This window comes from Haemaphysalis longicornis, unplaced genomic scaffold, assembly GCF_048455015.1.
Source record: "Haemaphysalis longicornis isolate Haplotype H1 unplaced genomic scaffold, Haemaphysalis longicornis Haplotype H1 scaffold_1, whole genome shotgun sequence".
Classification (NCBI taxonomy): Eukaryota; Metazoa; Arthropoda; class Arachnida; order Ixodida; family Ixodidae; genus Haemaphysalis; species Haemaphysalis longicornis.
In genome coordinates this window covers 240,325,097-240,347,556 of record NW_027526203.1, presented here as the reverse complement: position 1 = coordinate 240,347,556, position 22,460 = coordinate 240,325,097, and the positions used below count along the sequence as shown (strand labels likewise).

General features: G+C 47.0%; 2 protein-coding genes across 5 annotated transcripts in view; both read left to right on the top strand.

The window, feature by feature from the left end:
- The window catches only part of LOC144143123 (protein ROP-like), a 46,725-nt gene that overhangs the window by 5,132 nt on the left and 19,133 nt on the right, over window positions 1–22,460 (top strand). For all 4 annotated transcript variants that reach the window (XM_077674943.1, XM_077674940.1, XM_077674932.1 and 1 more), the window contains exons 5-10: window positions 35–138; window positions 1,104–1,252; window positions 3,269–3,353; window positions 3,632–3,870; window positions 5,798–6,008; window positions 15,028–15,166. In XM_077674943.1, coding sequence (XP_077531069.1) covers window positions 35–138; window positions 1,104–1,252; window positions 3,269–3,353; window positions 3,632–3,870; window positions 5,798–6,008; window positions 15,028–15,166 — 927 coding nt within the window. The remainder of the gene's footprint in view (window positions 1–34; window positions 139–1,103; window positions 1,253–3,268; window positions 3,354–3,631; window positions 3,871–5,797; window positions 6,009–15,027; window positions 15,167–22,460) is intronic.
- On the top strand, window positions 8,314–10,403 carry LOC144168838 (uncharacterized). Its single transcript, XM_077697824.1, has one exon. The coding sequence runs from the start codon at window positions 8,408–8,410 to the stop codon at window positions 10,352–10,354; it is 1,947 nt and encodes a 648-aa protein (XP_077553950.1). The 5' UTR covers window positions 8,314–8,407; the 3' UTR covers window positions 10,355–10,403.

Genomic DNA, 22,460 nt, shown 5'->3' with positions numbered 1-22,460 from the left:
TGTGTGTGTGCATCGGTGCCATTCTGTGTTTCAGAATGCCCAGACGACCTGTTCACGGATATATGCAAATCACCCATGGCAAAAGCAATAAGGACGTTGAAGGAGGTCAACATTGCTTTTCTGCCTTACGAGAGTCAGGTGAGGAGTGTTCGATTTCGGCGTGTCCAACTCTGTGAATAACGCACTGACAAAATACAGTAAAAGCCCGTTATTCGAACTCTGTTAATTTGAAGTGACGCCGTGGCCCTGGCACAGCCCTGTATATTTTAATGGGGGAAAACTCCCGATAATTCGAACGTGCCGGTATCCTCAACGGTTAATTCGAACTGGGATCACCTGATTTCCAATAAGGTACGCATTTGGGCTGGTTGGTTCATGATTACGAGTGAAAAAACAGCGCTAAAAAGACAGGACAAGAAAGGACACAGGACCACAGCGCCGTGGTCCTGTGTCCTTTCTTGTCCTGTCTTTTTAGCGCTGTTTTTTCACTCGTAACCCTGATTTCCATTGCTCCTCGCAGAGGTCACCCAAGAGCGATTACAATGTGTTGCAAATTCCAACCAAACCAAATTTACTAGAGATGCAAAACAACGGAACAGAAAACCATCAGCGTAGCGCGCTGTGCTGCTGCGACAGCTTATTTCGCTTCCGCAGTGTGCACCGTGCCACTGACGACAGTGCTCCGGCGCATGCCGTTGCAGGTTTTCTTTTTTCCGCAGCCGCTGGTCTGAGCGTGCAATCACGTGGCGGGCACAACAAACCTCTAGTAGCACCTAATTCGAAGTAATGAGTCCCGAGGTGGCTTCCTTGTATTCTGCCCATGCAGTGTGGCGCGATGTCCGTTCATTCTGGCGCCCGCCCGCTATACATTCGAATTCTGCCTAATTCGAACAATTTCATGGTCCCCTTCGAGTTCGAATTAACGAGCTTTTACTGTGTATACCTTCAGTGGTTCAAATGCACCGTATTTTTGCGGAGTTAGTGGTGTGCAGATGCATGTCCCACAGGGCCACGCTTTCGTGATTTGCCCTTGCAGGTCCATCTTTTTAGGGAAGCCCATGAGTGGTCACTGTGGACGCTCTCCTTCGTCCCCTCCATTGCAGGTCTTCTCTCTGGACACTCCGGAGACATTCCAGTTCTACTACAACCCCAACCGCATCAACGAACGCACTTCCAACCTGGAGCGCATTGCCGAGCAGGTGGCGACACTCTGTGCCACGCTGGGGGAGTACCCTTCCCTGCGGTACAGGAGGTGGGCCACTTTCCCACCCTAGAGGAGACTGCACTGTTGTCGGATGTTGCGCTTGCTTGGTGGTCGTTAGGACTTCTTTTTTTATTATTTCGTCAGGCAGCCTTATTGAACAGATTCGGGAAACTTCAAAAATATTTGAACCGATAGCTTATAGGGTAGTGTTCAGTCCAGCTCAGAAATGCAGTATTGGATAGTGAAACGAGGCAAATTGTGGTTAAGAAAAATATAAAATTATACCACACATAAACCAAATAAAACTACACGTGTTCACTAGATAAGTGAGAAACTATATGTCAATTCAAAATTTCTGGGGCCTTCAATTCTGATTGTCAGTACACATTCCAAAGTTTCATGCTGAAGAAATCAATCAACCCCTTGCCATAGCCATTTTTCTTACAAGCAGGGAGATTTTACAATTACGATTTGTAGCCTGTTTCATGTTAAAAGCTGGTGAGGAAGTCAATAGGAGGAGTGAGCTCAACATTACTGTGCTGTTCAGTAAAAGGGGAATTTCATAATTGTGGACAGATGTGAGAGAGAGCACACGATGTTTCGGAAGTAATGTGTTGCGTGAGTGATCAGATAGAGAATCTGTCATTATCCTTAGCGCTTGTTTTATTATTTGCGGCAGATAGTTTAAATAGGTTGCATGTGTAACCCACCATGTTACATCCACCATGTTGCATGTGTAACCACCATGTGTAACCCACAGCAGAGAATATTAAGCAGAAAATGTGGATAGGCCTCTATTTGGGTGTAGCTACCAAAACCAGATTTTCTACTTTCCTTATATCTAGTTCCGTCCAGTGTATGTGTTGGTAGAAGATTATTATGAAGTGTTCAATAGAAGTTATTTGAATTACGCAATTTATCTTTGGTTAAATTAAAGCCATCATATTGAGGTATTTCGTTGCTGAGTAAAAAGATATGTTTCACTTTATTAGTCTTAACTGTCAATTTGTTATGCAAAAACCACTTTGAAAAATCTAATAAATCAGCCATGATATTACTCTGAAGAGTTGGAAGACCTTCACCAACTGTGACTAGCATGGTGTCGTCTGTATACATTATAAAGCTTCCGGAAAAGAAACGCTTTGGGAGATCGTTTCTGTGAACAGAAAATAAAATTGGCCGCAATACAGGGCCTTGGGGTGCTCCAAAAGTGCTAACATAATACGTGGAATGACAGTTACCAATTACTACTTTCGGTTTGCGAGAGTATGGATAGCTTTGAAAGAACCGATTTGAATTATTAAAGGTACCATGAAGACAAAATACAAGATTGGTTCATTGAGAGACTGATTTGTCCTGATAACAATGATGCCAATTTTATCACAAACTTCAAACAAATAACGGAGATATTAATGAAGACATACAAAGCAGTGGCAACTCCCCAGCCACTTCCTGGCAACTTTTCTATGATGTCACAGAAACTTGTATGTGCAGTTGGCAGCCGCCGACCTAAGCCATTGTCAAGAAACATGACTGGTCGATTGTAATGGGGCCTCTGGTCTCTGTTCATTGTAGCAGTTGAATTTTAATGTGCAGTTAACACACTAAAAACTATGTTTTGGGCGCTGGCTCATATTACGTCACTCCTACGCATAACATGTTACTGTAACATGAAATTTGAAAGTTTTTCAACGTTTCTTTCTTTTTTTCACTTATAAAATGTCTTTCACTCTACGGCAAATCATATCAAGGGCTTTCTTAATATCTAAAGAACATCCTATTGCTGTTTGTTCTCATGCAGTGCCTTACAGTGAGGTTGGCAAGTTAAAAAAGAGGCATGTGAGGCAGGTGTGATTAATTCAGTAAAATCTGGTAAATGCACTTAACAGCACGTGATATGCGTGTTTAAAAGCACGTGGATAAATAACTGGGGCCCCTTCCTTCGTGATCTAGAGAAACAGAGGCTGACTGTTCCCTGAAGCATGGTGAATCACACATTTGGCAGTTGTGTCACGGTTAGGGGTAAGTCGTGGTTGTGCTCATGTGTGTGTGTTTCTGGTGCAGTGACTTTGACCACAATGTGGACCTGGCTCAGATGCTGTATCAAAGACTGGATGCCTACAAGGCAGATGAACCGACCATGGGAGAGGTGAGCAGACTTCACCTTCGGGGCTGCACAGTGGGGGGGTGATGAACGATTTGGGGGCCAAACTGCCGAGGTTGGCTTGTCTCAACACTTGTGAGGTTGGGCCTTTGGGCATGCCTGCAGTAGCTCTTGTTTGTATTTGATTTCCATACTGTGGTCAATACTGGTTGAGCCACTGCTTGAAGGACTTCTTTTAGCTCGATCTGAGCACATCGCAGATGTTGGGCTCGTGGGCGGTAGCATTTGAGAGTGCCGCCTTGTCCTCCGCTGCCACTTTGCAGGGCCCCGAGAAGATGCGCTCGCAGCTGATAATACTTGACCGAGGTTTCGACTGCGTGTCCCCGCTGCTGCACGAGCTGACCTTCCAGGCCATGGCGTACGACCTGCTGCCCATCGAGAACGACGTGTACAAGTTCGAGTCGACCAGCGGCAACGACGTGCGCGAGAAGGAGGTGCTGCTCGACGAGAAGGACGACCTCTGGATCGAGCTGCGCCACCAGCACATCGCCGTCGTCTCACAGTGCGTCTTTTCTCCCATCACGCTGGCCGCACATTCTTTGGCAGCACGATGCACTTGCCGTCTCGCGCCAGTTTTAGCTCAGCTTGTTGCTGCAAAGCCTGTGTGAGTTCAGAAGAGTTTGGTACCGCCTTTGTGTAGAGCTAGTCTGGCCCACTCCTTTGCTGTTACACGAAGGCTGCACCTGCTGCTATCTTGAGTGCAGGGGCTGCCGTCAGTGAGGCTAGGAAGACCAAGACCACAGCCTCTCGTTGTTTTTTGCGGCTACCAAAAAAGAGTGAAGGACAAACAGGCAGCCACTGGCATTGCTAGTACATGTCTTGCAGAACTTGGTAGTATTCACTTGGTATCTTTTGGTTTATTTGGTAAAAATTGACTGTGGAATGCAGGGATTCCTTGGTCAGCAAGTAAAATATAAACTAAACTAGTATGTGGCCTCAGCCAGTCTATATATATAGTTCAGTCCAGTAGTTTGAGGGGGGGGGGGGGGGGGGAAATAACAAAGAAAGAAGTATGCCACAAGCAGATTTTTATTTATCAAACAGCTCTGTTGTCTCACACAGGTAACATTCTGATTTATCCATAAAAAGAAATCTTTACTTGCATATTAGTTTATAAGTAATCAAATCAGGTTTATTGATTTCAAAGAAAAATGCACACACACACGAATGTGCAGATGAGGATTTTTCATGTTGCTTCCCAGTGTCACAGCAGCAAGACTTGTCAACATTCATGGTAATCAAGGTAGCCTCGGCAAAAATCTCCAACTGGCCTGACTGGGGAGCTCTTCTCTGTCCACCCACTGCCGCGCTGGCTCAAGGCATTGTGCTGCTCAGGTCGAATTAATGGCTGCTACTGCTGCATTCCAGACAGAGGCAAAATAAAAATGCCTGTGTGTCAAGGTTTCAGCACACATTAACGTTCCCAAAGGGGCTTAATTAACCCATGGGCATCCCTACGGCCCAAGGGCACGGGATTGATTCTGGCCGCGGTGGCTGCTTTTCAGGTGTAGGCAAAGCACAAAAATGCCCGTGTGTCAAGATTTCAGCGCACGTGGTCGAAATCTCCGGGTAGTATCTGGAGCCCTCCACAACGGTGTGCCCATAGCCCGTGTGTAGCTTTGGGGGGTTAACACCCCCTCCCCCCCCCCTTCCCCTTTTTTTAGGCATTCACTTTGACGAGCCCATCATAAGCAATAGCTTCAGCACATAAACATCCAATTTTAAACTCCTTTTGACGTATGGCCGCAACACTGACACTGCGAGATTTTGCAATTTGGTGACAGTGTTGCAAAGGTTTGGTACCATTTGGCAATCTCAAAATGCTGCGAAAAAAACAGACACTCCTGGTGCATGTATAGCCCGGCAGGAACCGTAAACAACACACAAGCGTAGGAATGAGCTCTGTGGTCAAATGAGACAACAAGCACATTATGCATTTGATACAGCACCCGCTGCGGTGGCTCAGTGGCTAAGGCGTTGTGCTGCTGAGCACGAGGACGCGGGTTCGATTCCCGGCCGCGGCGGTGGCTTTTCTGATGGAGGCGAAAAGCAAGAAATGCCTGTCTGCACAAGATTTCGGCGCATGTTAGAGACCCCCAGGCGGTCAAAATTAGTCCGGAGCCCTCCACTACGGCGCACCTCATCGCCTGTGTTGCGTCGGCGCGTTAAACTCCACAATCACTCAATCATTTGATACAGCACTCGTCATCTGCGAACTGATGATGTCTGGTGATGATTGTTGGCCTTCCCACGGCATTGGCTTGCCCAGAGCACCATCACGAGCCGTGGGAAAGGAGAATCTCGGGTAAAACAGTTGTCATTCTGTCAAAGAGGCTCAGGCGCACTTGGTGGTGAATTGGAAACCTCCGAGTTGTGACTGCGGCTGAGCGTGACTGTGACCTTGTGGCGGCTGTCCTGGGGGCGTGCAGGGCGGTGACCAAGCAGCTGAAGAAGTTCATTGAGAGCAAGCGCATGACGTCCAGCGGAGACAAGTCCAGTCTCAAGGACCTGACCACCATGATCAAGAAGATGCCGCAGTACCAGAAGGAGCTCAACAAGTACTCCACCCAGCTGCACCTGGCCGAGGACTGCATGAAGTGCTACCAGGGCTATGTCGACCGGCTCTGCAAAGTGGAGCAGGTGCGCTCCTCTCTGTTGCTTTCTCTCTGACCACCTTGTTCAGTTGGCAGTGGGGTTGCGTAATTTTTCATGATAAGTTTTTTTCAACGGGCATTTGAACTTAATTAATCTTTGGTGTTTGATGTGCCATTTGGGCACTGCTGTAGTGAACTGCGTATTCAAAAATTACCATTTTAACAGAATTTAAAATATCCTTTCGTTTTCTTCATTTCTATCTGAGTTGTTCGTTAGGAGTTAATGCTCGTTACTGGTGTCTTAATTGACTGAACTCACCCCCCACCCCTTCATCTTTTGATTGTTTGGGGGGAAAGTCTAGGCGGTATAATTGTGGCACTGTGCTTGCATGAATACAGTAACGTTTTATTTTCCTGTCGATAACTAGTGGTGATCCCAGCTTTCATAAACGATGTACAAACTGGAAAATGAAGTACCTTTCCTTTGGCTTTTCTGTGAGGCTCAAGGTAACTATTCACTAGCAGTGCAGCCCAGTATCAAGCTCTTCAACAAAATCCATGTCAGTTTCGTGTCTCGTGGGGTCTTATGTTGGTATTTTGAGTATCAATATGGGGTCAGTGTGTTACTGGTTAAGGCCGTTGTGTGGTGGCTATGCAACTGCAGGTTCACTTTACAGTTCAAAGTATTTTTATTTTTATTCATTGTTCTGTCAAAGGCGACAGAGCTTGTTTGGCAGGTGCGTATCAACACTGATATTTTTGATTGATTTAATGGCATGCTTCCCGTGGTTAAGAAGTGGGGAATTGTGGGAAAATTGTTTTTTTTTTTTGCTGAAATCGGGCTTTTATAAGTACCTGGTACTGTTTCAAGTACGGAATTTTTGGAGGAAAATCTGTGCAAATCAAGAGAAAATTGATACCTAAAAAATTGCTTTTTTGGGCAATTTTTCGGTCCCCAAGACCCATGTGCCCCTTTAAGTCAAGAACTGGTGCATGATTTTGATGATTTAATACTTCCTACTACAGGTTCAATGTTCCAGCACACCCAATGGATTTTTTAGGTTGTTGCAGTAGCTTGCTACCAGCCATGCGGTTATGTGAGATACAAAACTTGGAGGAAAAGTTATGCTTGGTATATCTTTCCGCTTGAGTACTCCTGTCAAGGTATTGTGGTGGAGATTGAAACATGCAACAATCTTGGGCATAATTTGAAGTGCAGCGGCGAGGAAAAAAGCAACTTGTACTCAGTCCCATTACGTAGCTTTGTCGCTGGCTGCAAAAAGGTGCTGCACATTTGCTGCTTGCTTGAGGTGTGAGGAAGTACAATAGAATCTCCGTGACACAATCACAGCTGAAACAAATTTGGGGATGATATGAAAGCGAAAATTCCGTGGCCAAAGTGTATTGCACACAAAGGGCTAAGCTTCAAACATTACCGATGCAAACTCACACCGTGATGGATGATATGAATAGGTGAGGGTTTTTATGGCAGTTACATATGGTCTCGGGAAAACAGCCCAGGCTTGTGTTGAAGTACCGGGAAAACAGCCCAGACTTATGTTGAAGTACCCGTTTTTGGAAACAAATTAGACCTAGTTAGAGGATTGAAGCATCTCAGAAGCACACGCATTACCAGAAAATAAACATGCCAGTTTTCCAACCCATGGTCGCGATCCAGTAAATGCTGTCAGTGGCAACAAAAAAAGAGAGAGAGAGAGAGAGAGAGAGAGAGAGAGAGAGAGAGAGAGAGAGAGAGAGAGAGAGAGAGAGAGAGAGAGAGAGAGAGAGAGAGAGAGAGAGAGAGAGAGAGAGAGAGAGAGAGAGAGAGAGAGAGAGAGAGTTTGCTGGGAAATGGTGTTCAGTTGGCCTTGTGAAGCCTCTTCACTCCTTCACGACCACCGGAAAAAGTGATGAAAAGGGGAGGTCTTGGTACAAATTTTTTATTACTTAAGGGGGGACACGGGTCTTGGGAGCCGAAAAAATCGCCAAAAAAGCAATTTTTTGTAAACAGCATTTTCAGAAACTACAGGTATTTTTTTACAGGTGTACTGACTTTCATATCTCTCCGATCAATATTTTAGCTGTAATATTAAATTCCTAGCCCGTGCGCGTGCGGAATTCGCGCAGCTCCGGACACCAAAAACCAGTTTTTTAGAAATTCGTAACTCCACGTCCACAGCTGCACTCGCGGCCATTTTGGTATCGTTTGAAAGAGCAGTTTTTCGCCTTCAAATTCCCGCCACTGTGGCTTCTGTGCGTTCATTGGTTGCGGAGAAAACAACCATCAAAAAAAAGTAAAAACGCATGCTACGATTGGTTGTTTAGTGCACGTGACCGTTTCTCAGAGCATGATTGGCCGAAGTCGGCTTGTGGCGTCTGCTCTGGCTGCGTTGTGCGCGCTTTGCTGGCCCCCGTCGGCGCCATTACTGAATTCTGTGATCGACGATGGAGCGGCGTGCGTCGGCGTCTCGAGCGGGAAAGTTCCACTCAGTGCACAGATTCGGAAAGAAAAGAAAAAAAAGCCTTATCGCTAACACCACGAAGCGTCGGGCAGCACCAGCAACGAGCGTCGAGGACGGCCGGTCATCAGTGCCAAGCATCGCCGCCGCCGAGCCGGCTGGTGTAGGCCTAACGGCTCCACCAGCCTGTGAAAGTGCGAGTGGAAGTGGCCGCGTTCGCATTGATACGAAAATCCTGCAGCCAGCAGAGTTGCACGAAAATGCGAGAAATGCCGAAGCCAAGCTACAAGAGCTGGCGTCAATTTCAGCAACGACGCGAAAACAAGATCGCCTGGCTGCTGCCGGTGACGGTGCCGCGACCGACTCGCCTGACAACGTGAGCTTCGTCGTCATCAGCTTAGACTGTGTGAATGACTTGTTGAGGTGCGTGAAGTGTAAAACTTGCGGCGGTGATGTGAATATCAGCAAATGCGATCGGGAGTACGGTCTGGCTGTGAAGCTTTTGATTACGTGCGCCAACTGTGGTGACATTTCGTCAGCGTGGAGTTCGCCGCGTGTGGCCGGGGATCAAAACATAAACCCATTCAGCGTCAACATTCTCGCAGCGCGTGCAATGCAAAGCACCGGCAATCGTCAAACGGCGCTCAACGACATTTTTTCTGCCATGAATATATCGCACCGGGGTCTGCACACGAAGACGTGGCAAAACTATGTGAAAAAAAAACTGACGCCTGCAGTGGCCTCTGCTTCCGAGGAGTTGATGACCGAGTGCGCGAGTTCTGTTCGAGAGCTCTATCGCGAGCTCGGTACAAACATACCTGGCAACATCGCCGTTTCCTACGATGGGTCTTGGATGACTCGCGGACATTCTTCCCACATCGGCGTCGGAACGGTGATTGAGCTTTTTACAGGGTTTGTATTGGACTATGTTGTCTTGAGCAATTTCTGTGCAGCCTGTGAGCAGAAGCCTAAGGAGAACGACCCTTCGTACCAAACGTGGGTGGAAAACCACCAATGTCAAAAAAACACCAGCAAGAAAGCTGGTGAAATGGAAGTTGAGGCCGCACTTATCCTTTTCCGAAGGTCTCTCTCCAAACACAACCTCCGCTATACAACCGTGTTGTCAGACGGAGACAGTCGGGCCTACCTCGCTTTGCAGGAAGAAAAGGTGTATGGCTACATGGACATCCTGAAGGAGGACTGCGTTAATCACGTCCAGAAGCGCATGGGGACAAACCTGCGAAAGCTGCTTTCCCAGCACAAGGGGCATGGCCTTGGGGGCAAGGGAAGACTCACTGGAGATTTGGTCAACAAGTTGACATCGTATTATGGGTGGGCCTTGAAGTCCCACAATGGGGATGTAGATGCAACGCACAGGGCTGTTATGGCGACCTACTTACATGTCACTTCACGTGATGATGCACCCAACCACAGCCTTTGTCCAACAGGCCCTGACTCGTGGTGCCGGCAAAATGCAGCCGAGGCCAAAGGACAGCCGCCGCCAAAGCACCGCTACAGCTTGCCCGCCCATGTGTGTGAAGCGTTGCTGCCTGTCTACGAGCGCTTATCGGATAGGAAGCTGCTGGAGCGGTGCCAGCGTGGCAAGACGCAGAATAACAATGAAAGCTTGCACGCCATGATCTGGGCGCTTGCACCAAAGGAGCGGCACGCTTCACTGTTTACTGTTGAGGCTGCTGTCGGTGAGGCAGTCATGAAGTTCAATGCTGGCTATACAAGAGCTGCAACAGGCATCCTCAAAGAGCTCAGCCTGACCCCTGGCCGGCAAAACTCGAAACGCCTGGCAGAGAAGGACAAGCGGAGGATGACCGCATCTGCTCGAAAGCATGTGTCGGCTGAAAATGTGAAGCAGGCCCTGGGAAAGCGCCACAGAGTTGACAAAGGTCAAAAGGACTATGTTCCTGGTGGATACTAGGCACTTGCTAGTGTAAGCATGTAAATATTTCCTGGTGTTTCTAATTAAATTTGACGTTTTGTGTTTTTGCTCATTTTCTCAAAAGCTGAATTTCTGACTTCTTGCAAGCTTGCCGAAGCAATATCTCAGCACTGCGGGCAGATAGAGCTATAATTCTTTTTTTAGGACAAAGCCAATGGGGTGGTGTTTGAAATGTAGCAAACAGATTTTTAAAATTTCTTTCGAGCAAATTTTAAATTTGCTTTATTTCTGGGTGACTGGTGGCACTATTTCAAGTGCTCAAGTTCAGTTAGCTGTAAAATCTCTTACAAGCAATTAATCAAAAAACTGCTTGCTACGTTGCAATCAACAGTGTTTCTAGTATCTGACATATGCAGATTATAGTTTTTTGATGAATACTTGTTTTTCTATTGTTACGGGAAAACATGGCGGATTACCTCTAATTATCTTGAGAACTAATTGGCTGACGGAAAAAATAATTGCATATTTCAAATCAGCAGAAAAAAAGCAACAAGACTGGCAAGTTTCGTTAAGTTTGCTTAAAAAGTAAGCGAAATTGTTTCAAGACCCATGTCCCCCCTTAAAGCAAAGGCACCATCCTGCTTTAGCATATACCAAAATGCAGCTAATTATATGTTCTTTGACATACAATACCATGTTTTACTTCAACACTGACGATAACACCATGAAAAAATCTGAAAGTAAGAACTTAGTTAAAAAACTACCAAAAAAGATAGAAAAAAGCATAAATATAAAAATATTCAAAAATTATTTCAGGATATACAAAATCTGACACAATGCTTTGTTTCTTCATCGCGAAAGTTTGATTCGGCTAGGCGTAACCAGTTTTTTGTTTTGTGTGTTACCTCTTTGGCACTCGGGCCATGGCTACGTCGTCGCCCAGGTACACGCCAGGCTCTCGTCTTGGCAAAAACTCGATCCGTTTCTGCACTGGTGGCAGCAGATCACCACCATAGGTATTTAACACCCTAGCGAACAGATATAAACCAGTGAGAACATATTTTGAGCGCACATACCTACTCCAGAGCCAATTGAAACCGAAACCAACACCCATTTTTGAGCCCGATTTGCTGTTCCAGGTTGATCGACACCCGAATCCTCACTCGAGCTGAAATCCGATCTCTTAAGTCGCATTCCGACTCTTCACTGCCACTCTCATCGTTAAAATCCACAGTAGAAGGCGAAGATACGCGAGACGAGACGACGCGGATTTCTTATCACGCTCGCGCGCGAGTATGATGCCATCAGGGGTAAGACAGCTGCGCATATTGCGCAGTTTTGATACAAATCTGCTTTCCTGTGCCAGGCTGCTCCAAAAGCTTGGAAATTGCAAAAATTGTGCCAAACTGCTCCAAAACAGTCTGAGAGCCAAGGATTTTAACGCTGTGGCCATTTCAGTGGGGAAAAAGGCTTACTGACGGTATAATTTTCCAGCACCCCCAAGGTGATCCTGTTTGTAAAGGTTTATTTGTTTGGTCATACAATAAAACACCTGCATAAAATTGTCCCCAATATAGTTTTTTCGAAGGTCACCATGTCGGGTTGCACATGTTATATTCTGTGAGTTTTTTAAAGTTTTCCCATGGAAAACAATTGCAAAGTCCTGTAGAAAAAATATGTATGTGTACTCAGGCGACAAACTACTGGTGAAAATTGATGAAAAGACGGCAATTTTCGGAGCGCCGTATATCTCCAGAACGCATTACTGGGCGCCGCCATCTTGGTGTGGTGAATATGGGAAAACATGGCCGTCGGGCAAAGCAGTTGCACGTGGTTCAGGCAGAGTGCTCTTCGCCGATTTCTACTGTGGTTTTGGTTATGGGGGTGGCTGGGTTTTCATTTAGTCGTATGATCTGTTGAGGGAAGTTGCGTGACTCGAAGAACGGGGGTTCATCCAAAACAACGTGAATTCGCCGTGTTTCGGCCTCGAGTGAGAGGCGCGGTGCGTGCTTGAAGTGAAATTTCGGACTCATTGCGGTGTGATAATAAAACGCTGAGTTATTGCTGCCTTTGACAGCGAGCTTGCGAGCGGCGGAAGTGGGACGATCGACACTGCAGAAGCGGCGGCGCAGGCTACGTCGCCGCAAAATGTTCAAGCAATGGCTGATAGCAGGACGGGCTATTATTGCACGCTAGTAATAATGGTTTATCTATCTGAAGTGAAATTTAATGCCAAGAGGGAGGTGGCTAAACATACCAACGTTATTCAAATTGCGATCGTAGTGAATGCGCACATTGGGGATTGAAATGGGAGGGCTGATGGGGTGCGAAGATTGTCACCTCGCTTTGCGCAACTTTTGCCATGCCTCTACAATTGTGTGTAAAGCCGAGTCTGGGATTACAAAAATAATAATTTCAGCGTTCACATGAAAATGAAAATACCTTACGATTGCTTAGTTTTTCGATTCTATGTTTTTAACGGCACTCCATGCTATCTATGCATAGAGCCTAAGAATTTATTAATGGTTTGTAAATAGGTAGTGCAGTTCGTGCCTTGTGATACTCTAGTAGAAAAAACTTCATTGAAAGGCTGTTTCAGTGTTATGTACGTTCAAAACCCATTAAAAAGTGCACTCCCCCCCCCCAGTTGCCAAAAATTTGATTTTTAGGCTCCTAAGGTGACGTAATAAATGTATGCTCCAAATCAAGGTTCTTCTGCTCCGAAATCGAGATTTCGCTGCTCCGAAAACTGCTCCCAAATCTGATTCAGCTGTCTCACCCCTGCGCCATGTTTGTTTACATTCGAAACCACCACCCGTCAGAATAAAATATCTGATGCGTTGCCGCCTGGCGATAAAAAAGAACACAAAAGAAAAAACTCCAGTTTTCAAACTATCTCCTAGATGTTGCTTGGTGTTCCATCGAGCGAAAATTTGTATTCTGCAGGCGTGCGAAACCATCGATCATATGTGATCGATGGCCTATGGGAGCGGTCCCGAAAGAGTTAATCGAGGTCATAGAGAGAAAGAATGCCAAGCAAGCAAGAAAACACATGGCTAGGCTACGCCCAGGATAGTCTGTGTGGAGTGCTGCGGGGGGGAGTGTTCGGAGTGTATCAGCCGTGTTATCATACATAGCCAAGCAGCCCTCCCCCCTGCTTGAGTGCTGCCTCCTCGCATTCACCTCAGTGAAATGCGTTTGATTTCATGTCCGAGTGTGTATGCTCTAACCTTAAAGATTCTTTTAGCAGGTGCATGTAGTTTGGGTATAAAAGTTGGCACAACACCAAGGAGGAGGTCAGTGGTGTAGCTGTCACGGTGGAATAATGTGTGTAATGGTACTGTCTTGACTAGGCTAAGGAATAATTTGACAATCAGTAAAGTGATTAGATAAACAGTGACAGCAGAAATCAAAGAAAGTGTGCTCGGGAAAAATACGGGTTCATTTTGTGCAATGGCCCTCTTAAAGGAGCCATGAATACAAAATACAAGTTTGGTTTATTAGAAACACTGCTCAGTCCCGATAACAATGATACCAATATCATCTCAATCTTCTAACAAATAACGGCGATATTAAAGAAAACGTTTGAAGCAGTCGCGACCCCCTAGCCAATTTCCCGCAACTTTTCTATAATGTCACAGAACCTTGTTTGTGCGATTGGCGGCCGCCTAACTGACCTGTCACGACGACACCTGACTGGACGTCTGTAATGGGGCCTCTAGTTCCATTTGACCACATCACTTTAATGCTAACGTTCATTTAACGCACTGAAAATTATGTTTTATTATTAGCCCGTATGACGTCATTCTTGCTCATAAGACGTCTCTGTGGCGCAAAATTTGAAAGTTTTTAAATACTTCTTGCTTTTTTTTTCGTTAAAAAAACATCTTTTGTGGCTGTAATGAAGCTGAGTGAGATACTGAATCATAGTTCTTTCAAATTAAACGAAGTTGTATTTTCTCTTCATGGCTCCTTTTTAATTTTATGCACATTTTAGGCATGCTTACACAGTTTCGCTTTTTTTTTTTTTGCACACCTTTGGCATCGTTTGCAGAAGGTGGCAAGAGGGTGCCAGACGTGGTTATAGAGAGTGTGTGTACACTTCGCAGCTCTGCCAACTCTGATGTGTAACGAAATTTATATTTTTGAACGTTTATGTATCTCAAATGGTAGAAGGGCACTGCTAACTCAGTAGCAAGCAGTGTTTGTAAATTTTATCGGAGGTTGCAAATATTCACACCACTCACACCCAGAATGTCTAACAGGAGAGACTATATTAAGAAAATGCAAGCACTTTGAAGTTCTGTTTAGTAAGGTTAATCTGGAAAGTCTTTGCGGCACCTTATGGTCGTTCACCATTTTTCAGTGTCACACACATGATCCTAGTTTTATGCCGTTTCATAGATCACAGTTGGAATATACTTTGTATTCTTGCCATGTCTAAATCATGACTTCGTAGTTCAGGACTTTCCAGTAACTCCCACTGCGAACACTTATTTTCGCTTTAACTTTAACGTAGTGGGACTTCGTAGAATCCAGTTTGTTTCTCAAGCTGCAGCTGGGAACCACAACCGCAGAAGATTCCTAACTTCTAACAGTCACGTTTTTAGACAACTAGGCTGACGCTACTGCCACAGTTCAGGCCATGCTTGTCTGTAGTGTGAAATGCCAGGGGTGGGATTGTCATTGTGTTTGCCTCTGGTTGTTCCCAGGACTTGGCCATGGGCACGGATGCAGAGGGTGAAAAGATCAAGGACCCCATGCGGAACATTGTGCCGATCCTGCTGGACACCACCGTGTCCAACTTTGACAAGATCCGGATCATCTTGCTCTACATACTCTCCAAAAATGGTAGGGCTCTCCCGGCGTGACAGTTGAGGAATTGGTTGTGCGCACTCTTAGAGGGACACCAAGGTGTAAAGGCAGGTTGGCCCCTACGTTGGTTGATTATAGTGCCATAAATTGAAGGTACTAAGGGCACTAAACGCTGAATGACTTTTTGACTTAACTACACCACTACTCACCTATTCGTGCGGACATCAAAACACTGGAGGCTGGCGGAGGCATTGTTTTAACTGCTCTGCAACCGAAACTGAGCGGCTGAGCTACCTGAAGGCATTTAGGCTTATCATTGGGGTGGATATTTGATGGCTGCTTTCAATGCCAGCTTGGATGGGGACTTCTATTGTGATTACAGGATATATTACCAGCTCCTTTCCCACACATGGACCTTTGCTTTTGGCGAGAGTGCTATTCTGGTGAGCGGTTACGTCTGTAGTGCCCATAGGTTGGCAAAACAGAAAGAACTCACTCAAACTCAGACTCAAAAAGCTCGCCTGTTTTCAAAATCACTCATACTCATCACATATTCATTTGAAATCGTACTCACTTGTACTCACTCACTTGTTCTCACGAGTATTCATACTCAATATGTACTCATGAGTACTCAATCTGTAATCATGAGTACTCAATCTGCACTCATGAGTAGTCAATCTGTACTCATGAGTAGTCAATCTGTACTCATGAGTACTCAATCTGTATTCATGAGTACTCAATTTGTATTACTACTTACGAATACTAAACTCAATACTCAATACCCCCAGGCACAATTAGGTGTCCGTGTAGATTGATGTCCGTTGGTATGCAGATCACTGTCCGCTTATTCGCAGTCGGACCTGAACTTGACAGCGTTTATGGCGTTGCGTTAGTCACGTCGCTTCCGTCGACTATCGTGTTCCTGTAGCTCGTTGCGTGCTTGATGCATGTGGGAGCGTAGACGGCCGTTTTGTCCGCTGGCGAGCAGCGGTGTGCAGGGATGGCATAGTTCGACGCATTGAGGACGTTGCTTCGATTGACGTGTGCATTGCGGGTGGTGCTGGAGCCGGTTGGCTTTTCGTTTAGCGTGCGGTGGAGTGGTGTTGTCGTATGGTGGCGTGGCGGATCGGTCAAAATCGTTGCGGTTCCGTGCTCGCTTTTGCCGTGGTTGCTTCGAAAGTGAAACCGTTGTGGTGGGGAAGCAGGCGTAGTTCGTCTCGTCCGTTCGGCCCACATTCTTTGGCGTCGTAAGCGTCACATCATCAGTTGGGTGTTCGATGCCGTCGTCTGGATCGGGCTCATTCGTTGGCGTTCTTGCCGTGTCGGTGTCGTCGCTCAAGCTCTCCTCTTTTCCTGTTGTTTCGAGAATGCTAAAATTGCTATCGTTCCAATAACGTCCCGTTCTGTTCATCCCAATTCCGCTTGCTAGCGGCTGCATCCTCTTGTACGAAATGGGGTTTGTCGTGTGAGTCTTGATTGGAGCAGCGGGTGCCGGTGATCTTCTACGTTCCGGCTTGGACGTGCCGCAAGCGCTGGCCGTGTCGTTGCTCGTTGACGGACCTACCTGCACGAGTGTAAGTAATGTCGTTCGTTCGCTGGACTCGGGTTGGAGCAGCGGGTGCCGGAGAGCTCGTACATTCCAGTAGGGTTGAACCGCGTGCGCTGGGTTATTTGTTGCTTGTGGCAAGGTTGATTTCGGCGGTTGTGACATTCGCTGGCCAAGTCCGGATAGCAGCATCGGGAGCGGAGGATGGCGCAAACATCGGCTTCCTGCAAGTGTGCTGGCTTGGTCGTGTTCCATGCGCTTTGCCTTTCGTTCGCCATGGACCGGTCCACCGGTCCAAGTTGGATTTCGTTCGTCACCTCTGGTGCGTTTCGTGCGCTGTGCGTCTCGTTTTTTCAGGGAAACTCCCCGAACATTGGTGTGCGGTCATTCACCACGTATGGGTCATTCTGTGCGCCATGCGTCTCGCTCGTCGTGGCCTATCCACCAATCCGGATGCAATGTCGTTGGTTGCGCAGACCGGGGCCAGGACAGCACGTGCTGAAAATGTACGTACTAACCCCGTTGCATTCAGCGCTTTAGCGTTTTGTTCGTGTGCGTCTCGACCGGAAGAGCGGGTGCCAGGCGCATGGTGCTTTCTGGCTCGTGCGAGCTGCATACGTTGCGCGCCATTCTATTACGCGCGTCATTCCAGCTCGTTGCTGGATTGACCTACGCGCGCGCGATGTAGCTCGTCGATTCGCCCGGTGTCACAGCAGCGTGTGTTCGTGATCTCGCAGAAATGCACTAAGCGCTTTCGTTTTTGTAATCGTAGCAATTACCTGGCAGAGGTCTGGTGAGCAGGCAACCACAATTTTGTATGCGTCGTCTCGTTCGTGTGCTGCTGTGTCCGGATCTCGTGCAGTTCAGGCGCTGTGACAAAATTGTGGCTAACTCTCGCCAGTTGTCTCAGAAAGATTTCTCGTTCTTCACGCAGCATCTTCCTCACAAACAGCGCCGCTTGCAAGTTCGTTTGGAGAGCTTGCGACGTTGCTCGTTGTCCAGTAGAAGACACGAGACGATGCCGTCCTTACGGCCAGACCAGGGCAGCCCTCGTAATAGTAGTGCGCTCACGAACTGCTGTTTCTCTGTTGAAATCAGCAGTGGGTCGACCACCGTTGACGTGCGGTCCGTCCACGCCATTTGTCTGTTCGTCCGTTCGTCCTCCCGTGGCCTCAAATCCTGATCCTTTCGACTGCGCCATGTGAGCTAGGTCGTGGCTTGAATGAAAGGCTAAACAAGAAAATTTTTTAAGCGTTTAACTAATTAGAAATACTGAGGTTACATATACACCACGACAGAGGAGCACGGGAAGAAAATGTTTTACACTGTGCACAGTTGTAGGGCGACGCACTACGCGAAGGCGCGTACACAGGAGAGAGCGATACGGAACGTAAGCACTCGCGTTGCGTCTGGCGTCTCCTCGTGTTCTCAGGAATAAAGCACCGGAGTCTGGTGCGCGTCGTGCTCTTGTGGGAATCGGGTCTTCTCGGTGCTGCCGTGGCCGTAAATTGCGGTTTTCTGCGTGTCATCTGGCGGCAGCTTTTCTCGTTCGTTTTCGTTTCTCGGTGCTCTGAAATTCTCCGAATCATCGGAGCTTACTGATAGTACTCACTTCTACTCAATCTGTTCTCACCTGTATTTCCTTGTACATAATCCGCACTAACATTTGATCGTATTCAACAATGTTTTTACTAATCTGGTCAATTATGCAAGGTGGTAAATATCATCGTTATCATCGTTAAATATTATTGTTACAAATATCATCATTACTGCTTGGTGCAGTGCAAATAAACTCCACCAATGAGACAACGGCAGCCTTGTACAGGGTACCAAAGTTGCCAAATATTTTAGCGCTCTCGAGGCACATCGTGTCGCTCAACTTTCGTCAGCATCTGTCTCTTTCTGCGATTGTCATTGTTTGCATTTGATTTCAATATTGTGTAGACAATTCCTTTCTTATTTAGAATAAGTTTTCATCGGTCTTGCAAGGTGAAACCAAGCCAGGATGCGCAGCACGCTGTAGGGAATAAATATAGTAGGACCGGATGTTCCATCGAGCCGTATCGGCTACATCCAAACAATAGCCTCAGTTACGGTTAACGCAACGTTGCATCTAACAAATGGTACAGCTGACGCAGTCTTGCATCATGCAATGTTACGTCGTCCTCAGTAGCTCTTCGCAACACCTGCTAGGCAAGTAGTCCTTCAATACAGCTTCAAATCACCGTCGGCTCGACTACTTCGTAGCTCTGCTTTGCACCGCGTCGATAGCAGATTTAGCAGGGTAACGTCGCATAACGTCGCAACATTGGTGACTGAGCTGGGATGGCCCAGTCCCAAAACTGTGTTTGTGTGTTTGTGTGTGCGTGTGTGCTGCGTGTGTGTGTGTTTGTGTGTGTTTGTGTGTGCTGCGTGTTGATTGTAGGGTTTAACGCGCCGACGCAACGCAGGCGATGAGGCGCGCCGTAGTGGAGGGCTCCGGATTAATTTTGACCACCTAGGGATCTTTATCGTGCACCGAAATCTCGTACACACGGGCGTTTTTGCTTTTCGACTGTGTGTGTGTGTGTGTGTGTGTGTGTGTGTGTGTGTGTGTGTGTGTGTGTGTGTGTGTGTGTGTTTGTGTGTTTGTGTTTGTGTTTGTTTGTTTGTTTCTTTGTTTGTTTGGGGGGGGGGGGGGGGGTCGTGGAGCCGGTACCACTCGCAGTCGTGGGTCGCAGTGCACCCAGTTGCTGCCGGTGCTTGGCAGCCGTTACAGCACTGTCCAATTTCTCTCCCGTGCTTTGTCAACTCGAAGGCAAAGTTTTCAGACGCGTTTTCGGAGGTGTGATAGCTTGCACTGCGTCGTTCTAGGCAAGCAACATGGTTTACGAGATGTTCCAAGACGCAAGCTTAAGCTATAAAAACCCAGCATATGGCGTTGCCGTTCATCATATAAAAACAGCTCCTTCAAGAGGCCTTTCACAGAGCGAGCTTAAACTCGGCAGTAGATGCTAGCGAGGGGTGGTCGCCCCGCCAGTAAATACCAGATGAAGGTAGGGGAAAAACAACCCCTAAAATTTACCATCGTCGTCAGCTTCCTCATCACACGGTGGCATAAACAAAAAGTGGCACATCGGGTTGCCATTCGAAAGCAAAACCATTCCAAAGCGAAACGCTCCTCCAGCGGCAAGATGCCAGAGCTCTTCGACAAATAATGCGAGGCGAAACAAGGCGTCGCACGCATTCAACTAGGCATTATGATGTCTAATTAGGAACCCACAAACGTGCTTTGGTGTATTCGGATATTTTATTTCCAATGCAGGGGCAAATTACACCGCCACGCCTGTTGGATGGGCTATATGCTCACTTGTAAATGGACTGCACGAGACCATAGTCCTAGCGAACCTCAGCAAAAAGTTTCAAAACGGGAGCCTAATAAAACCATATGGGCACACGTACATCAGCCAAATTATCGGTTGAATGCGCACAGCAGCATGGTGCAGACTATTTCGGTGACACAAACCATGCAGGCGATTTGACACGAATCACGTAAATTAGCTGCGACTGTTGAAATGAGCATTTCTGCTCACGAAACGACTACACAGTGTGACATGCGTCTACGGAAACTGCTGAAGACCGGAAAAGAGTGACTTGGGTGCGCGTAGTGCATGCATTGTTAGCAGCGCCCACCGCCTCCACTAAAGCAACTATAACTGAGCAAGTGGAACGAAGCAGCTATGCGTTCCAAGGCCGTGTATTTGTAAACAAAAACAACTGCGCCAATCAACACGTGCCATAGAAACAGAGTCACTGCGGCTGCACTTCCCGCCGGGACCTTACCGCCTCATTTTTCCCTGTTTACCGCGACCCCTGAGCGAGCGACCGCCAAAAAATGCTAACAGCGCCAAACAGGGACAGGGAAAGGGGGGTGGCGCAGTTTTCGTTGTATGATTTTACCATCCCTGAGAGTTAAGCTGCACCGCGGCAGCGCTAAATGTTTGCGACTCGACGCACGTCCAGACTTGAGTTCGTGAGCGAACTTCTTGCACTACTGTACTCACGAGTGCATGTACTCACGAGTGCAAGCTCTCACAAATACAGTATTCATGAGTATTGTACTCATGAAGACTATGTACTCATAGTCCTCATGTACTATGTAATCATGAGTACTATATACTCACGAGTACTCATACTTGAGAGTACTATTCATGAGTACTGTACTCATCAGTATGAGCACTCATACTCATGAGTAATCATATTCATGAGTACTGCACTCATGAGTACTCACACTCATGAGTAGTGTACTCATGAGTACGGTACTCACAAGTAGTGGACTTACCCCTGTACTCACTCGTCATCGAATTCACTTCTTTAATCTAGGTGTGTACTCACTCATCATCGTACTCACTCGTGAGTTTGAGTACAAATGAGTACAAATGAGTGTACTCACGAGTGAGTACGCCAACCTATGGTAGTGCCGGCTACGTGCATGAGTTTGTGAACGCTGCCAGCACCTTGTCTCTGCTCGCTGAGCCATGCATGTGAAGTGGTGTCACGAGTTCCTAAAAAACATCGAAGACACTCAACTATTTCACATTCTTTTCCTTACCATGGGGTGATGTCGTCGAGCTGATGTCCATTTGCTGAGCGCCGCTCTCCGAACTGTTAAGTCAGAAGAATAAAGGAGACCAAATTTTAAAAATTGAAGTATGTTCTGCACATTGCAGGTCGTCCATACTTCATCCAGGGTGTTCTGTTGAGTAAACGAAGTGAAATGGAAAGCCAGGTTATCTTGGTTATGTGGGGGCTCGACACGCACGGCAGTGGGAGGGGCCTTCTGGTTACTTGTGCCGCTGGGGTGAAGCACGCCTGTGGCGTCATTTCCAACAGGTTTGAAAGCGTTCGAAACAGCTGGCTGGACTGCCTAGAGGTGTTTAGGCTCACGACAACGGCGGATATTTGATTGCCGCTTTTATAAGTGACCGGGATGACTATTTGCGCTGCCATTTTTAGCCACATTATCAGCTCCTTTCCCACATGTGAAACTTTGTTTGGACCTTGAGGCTGGTTCAGCAGTCGCCGGAGCTATCTGCGCCGCTTCACGACTGATGCCATGTTGTCAACTGTTGGCTGGGCCTCGGTCGTAAAGGTGCAGAAATGATCCAACTTGGTGGGTGACCGATGCGGTGGCCAGTGTCAAATGACCCGCTCGCCTCCAGATCTTGACAGTGCGCACACTTCGGAGTCAGAGCAGTTGAAGGAGCTCCAAGTTGGAGATTGAAGCTCTGAGATGATCAGCTGAACATGCTTTGAGCGGTCGATTTTGACCACCTGAATGTGCAGCCACATTCCAGAGTACTCCAGGGCGCTCTAGTGACCAGTCCAACACAACGTAAGATCTGCGCTGTGACATTCAGTAGTGGGAAATGTCATTCTTGCATTGCATGATGTCACAGTAGCAGCAGCATTTTTTTGAGTCAGGTCCTATGCTGGGCATCGTTATTGGCCTACTTTGCTGCTTTGGTCACGATTGCAAGTTGGCCCACGGGCATTTATTAAGAATGAGGTCTGCGTGAGAGTGCACAGTGACAAGGGCGATTACGGGTGGTTTAGAATCTCCCCATTGAATTTTCTTGACTGAGAGTGTAATATGTGAGGTGTTTCTCTTTGGCGCGAGATGATATGTTTGAAACTACGAAAGGTGCGCCCTGGGACAAAGTTGTAGCTAACATTTCTTCTTATTGATGTTCAGTTTGTATAAGTGAGCACACGCTTTTGTCCTTTCCTAGAGTAATGCATATT

Coding starts and splice junctions, on each gene's coding strand:
- LOC144168838 (XM_077697824.1), top strand. CDS start 8,408: ATGGAGCGGCGTGCGTCGGCGTCTCGAGCGGGAAAGTTCCACTCAGTG.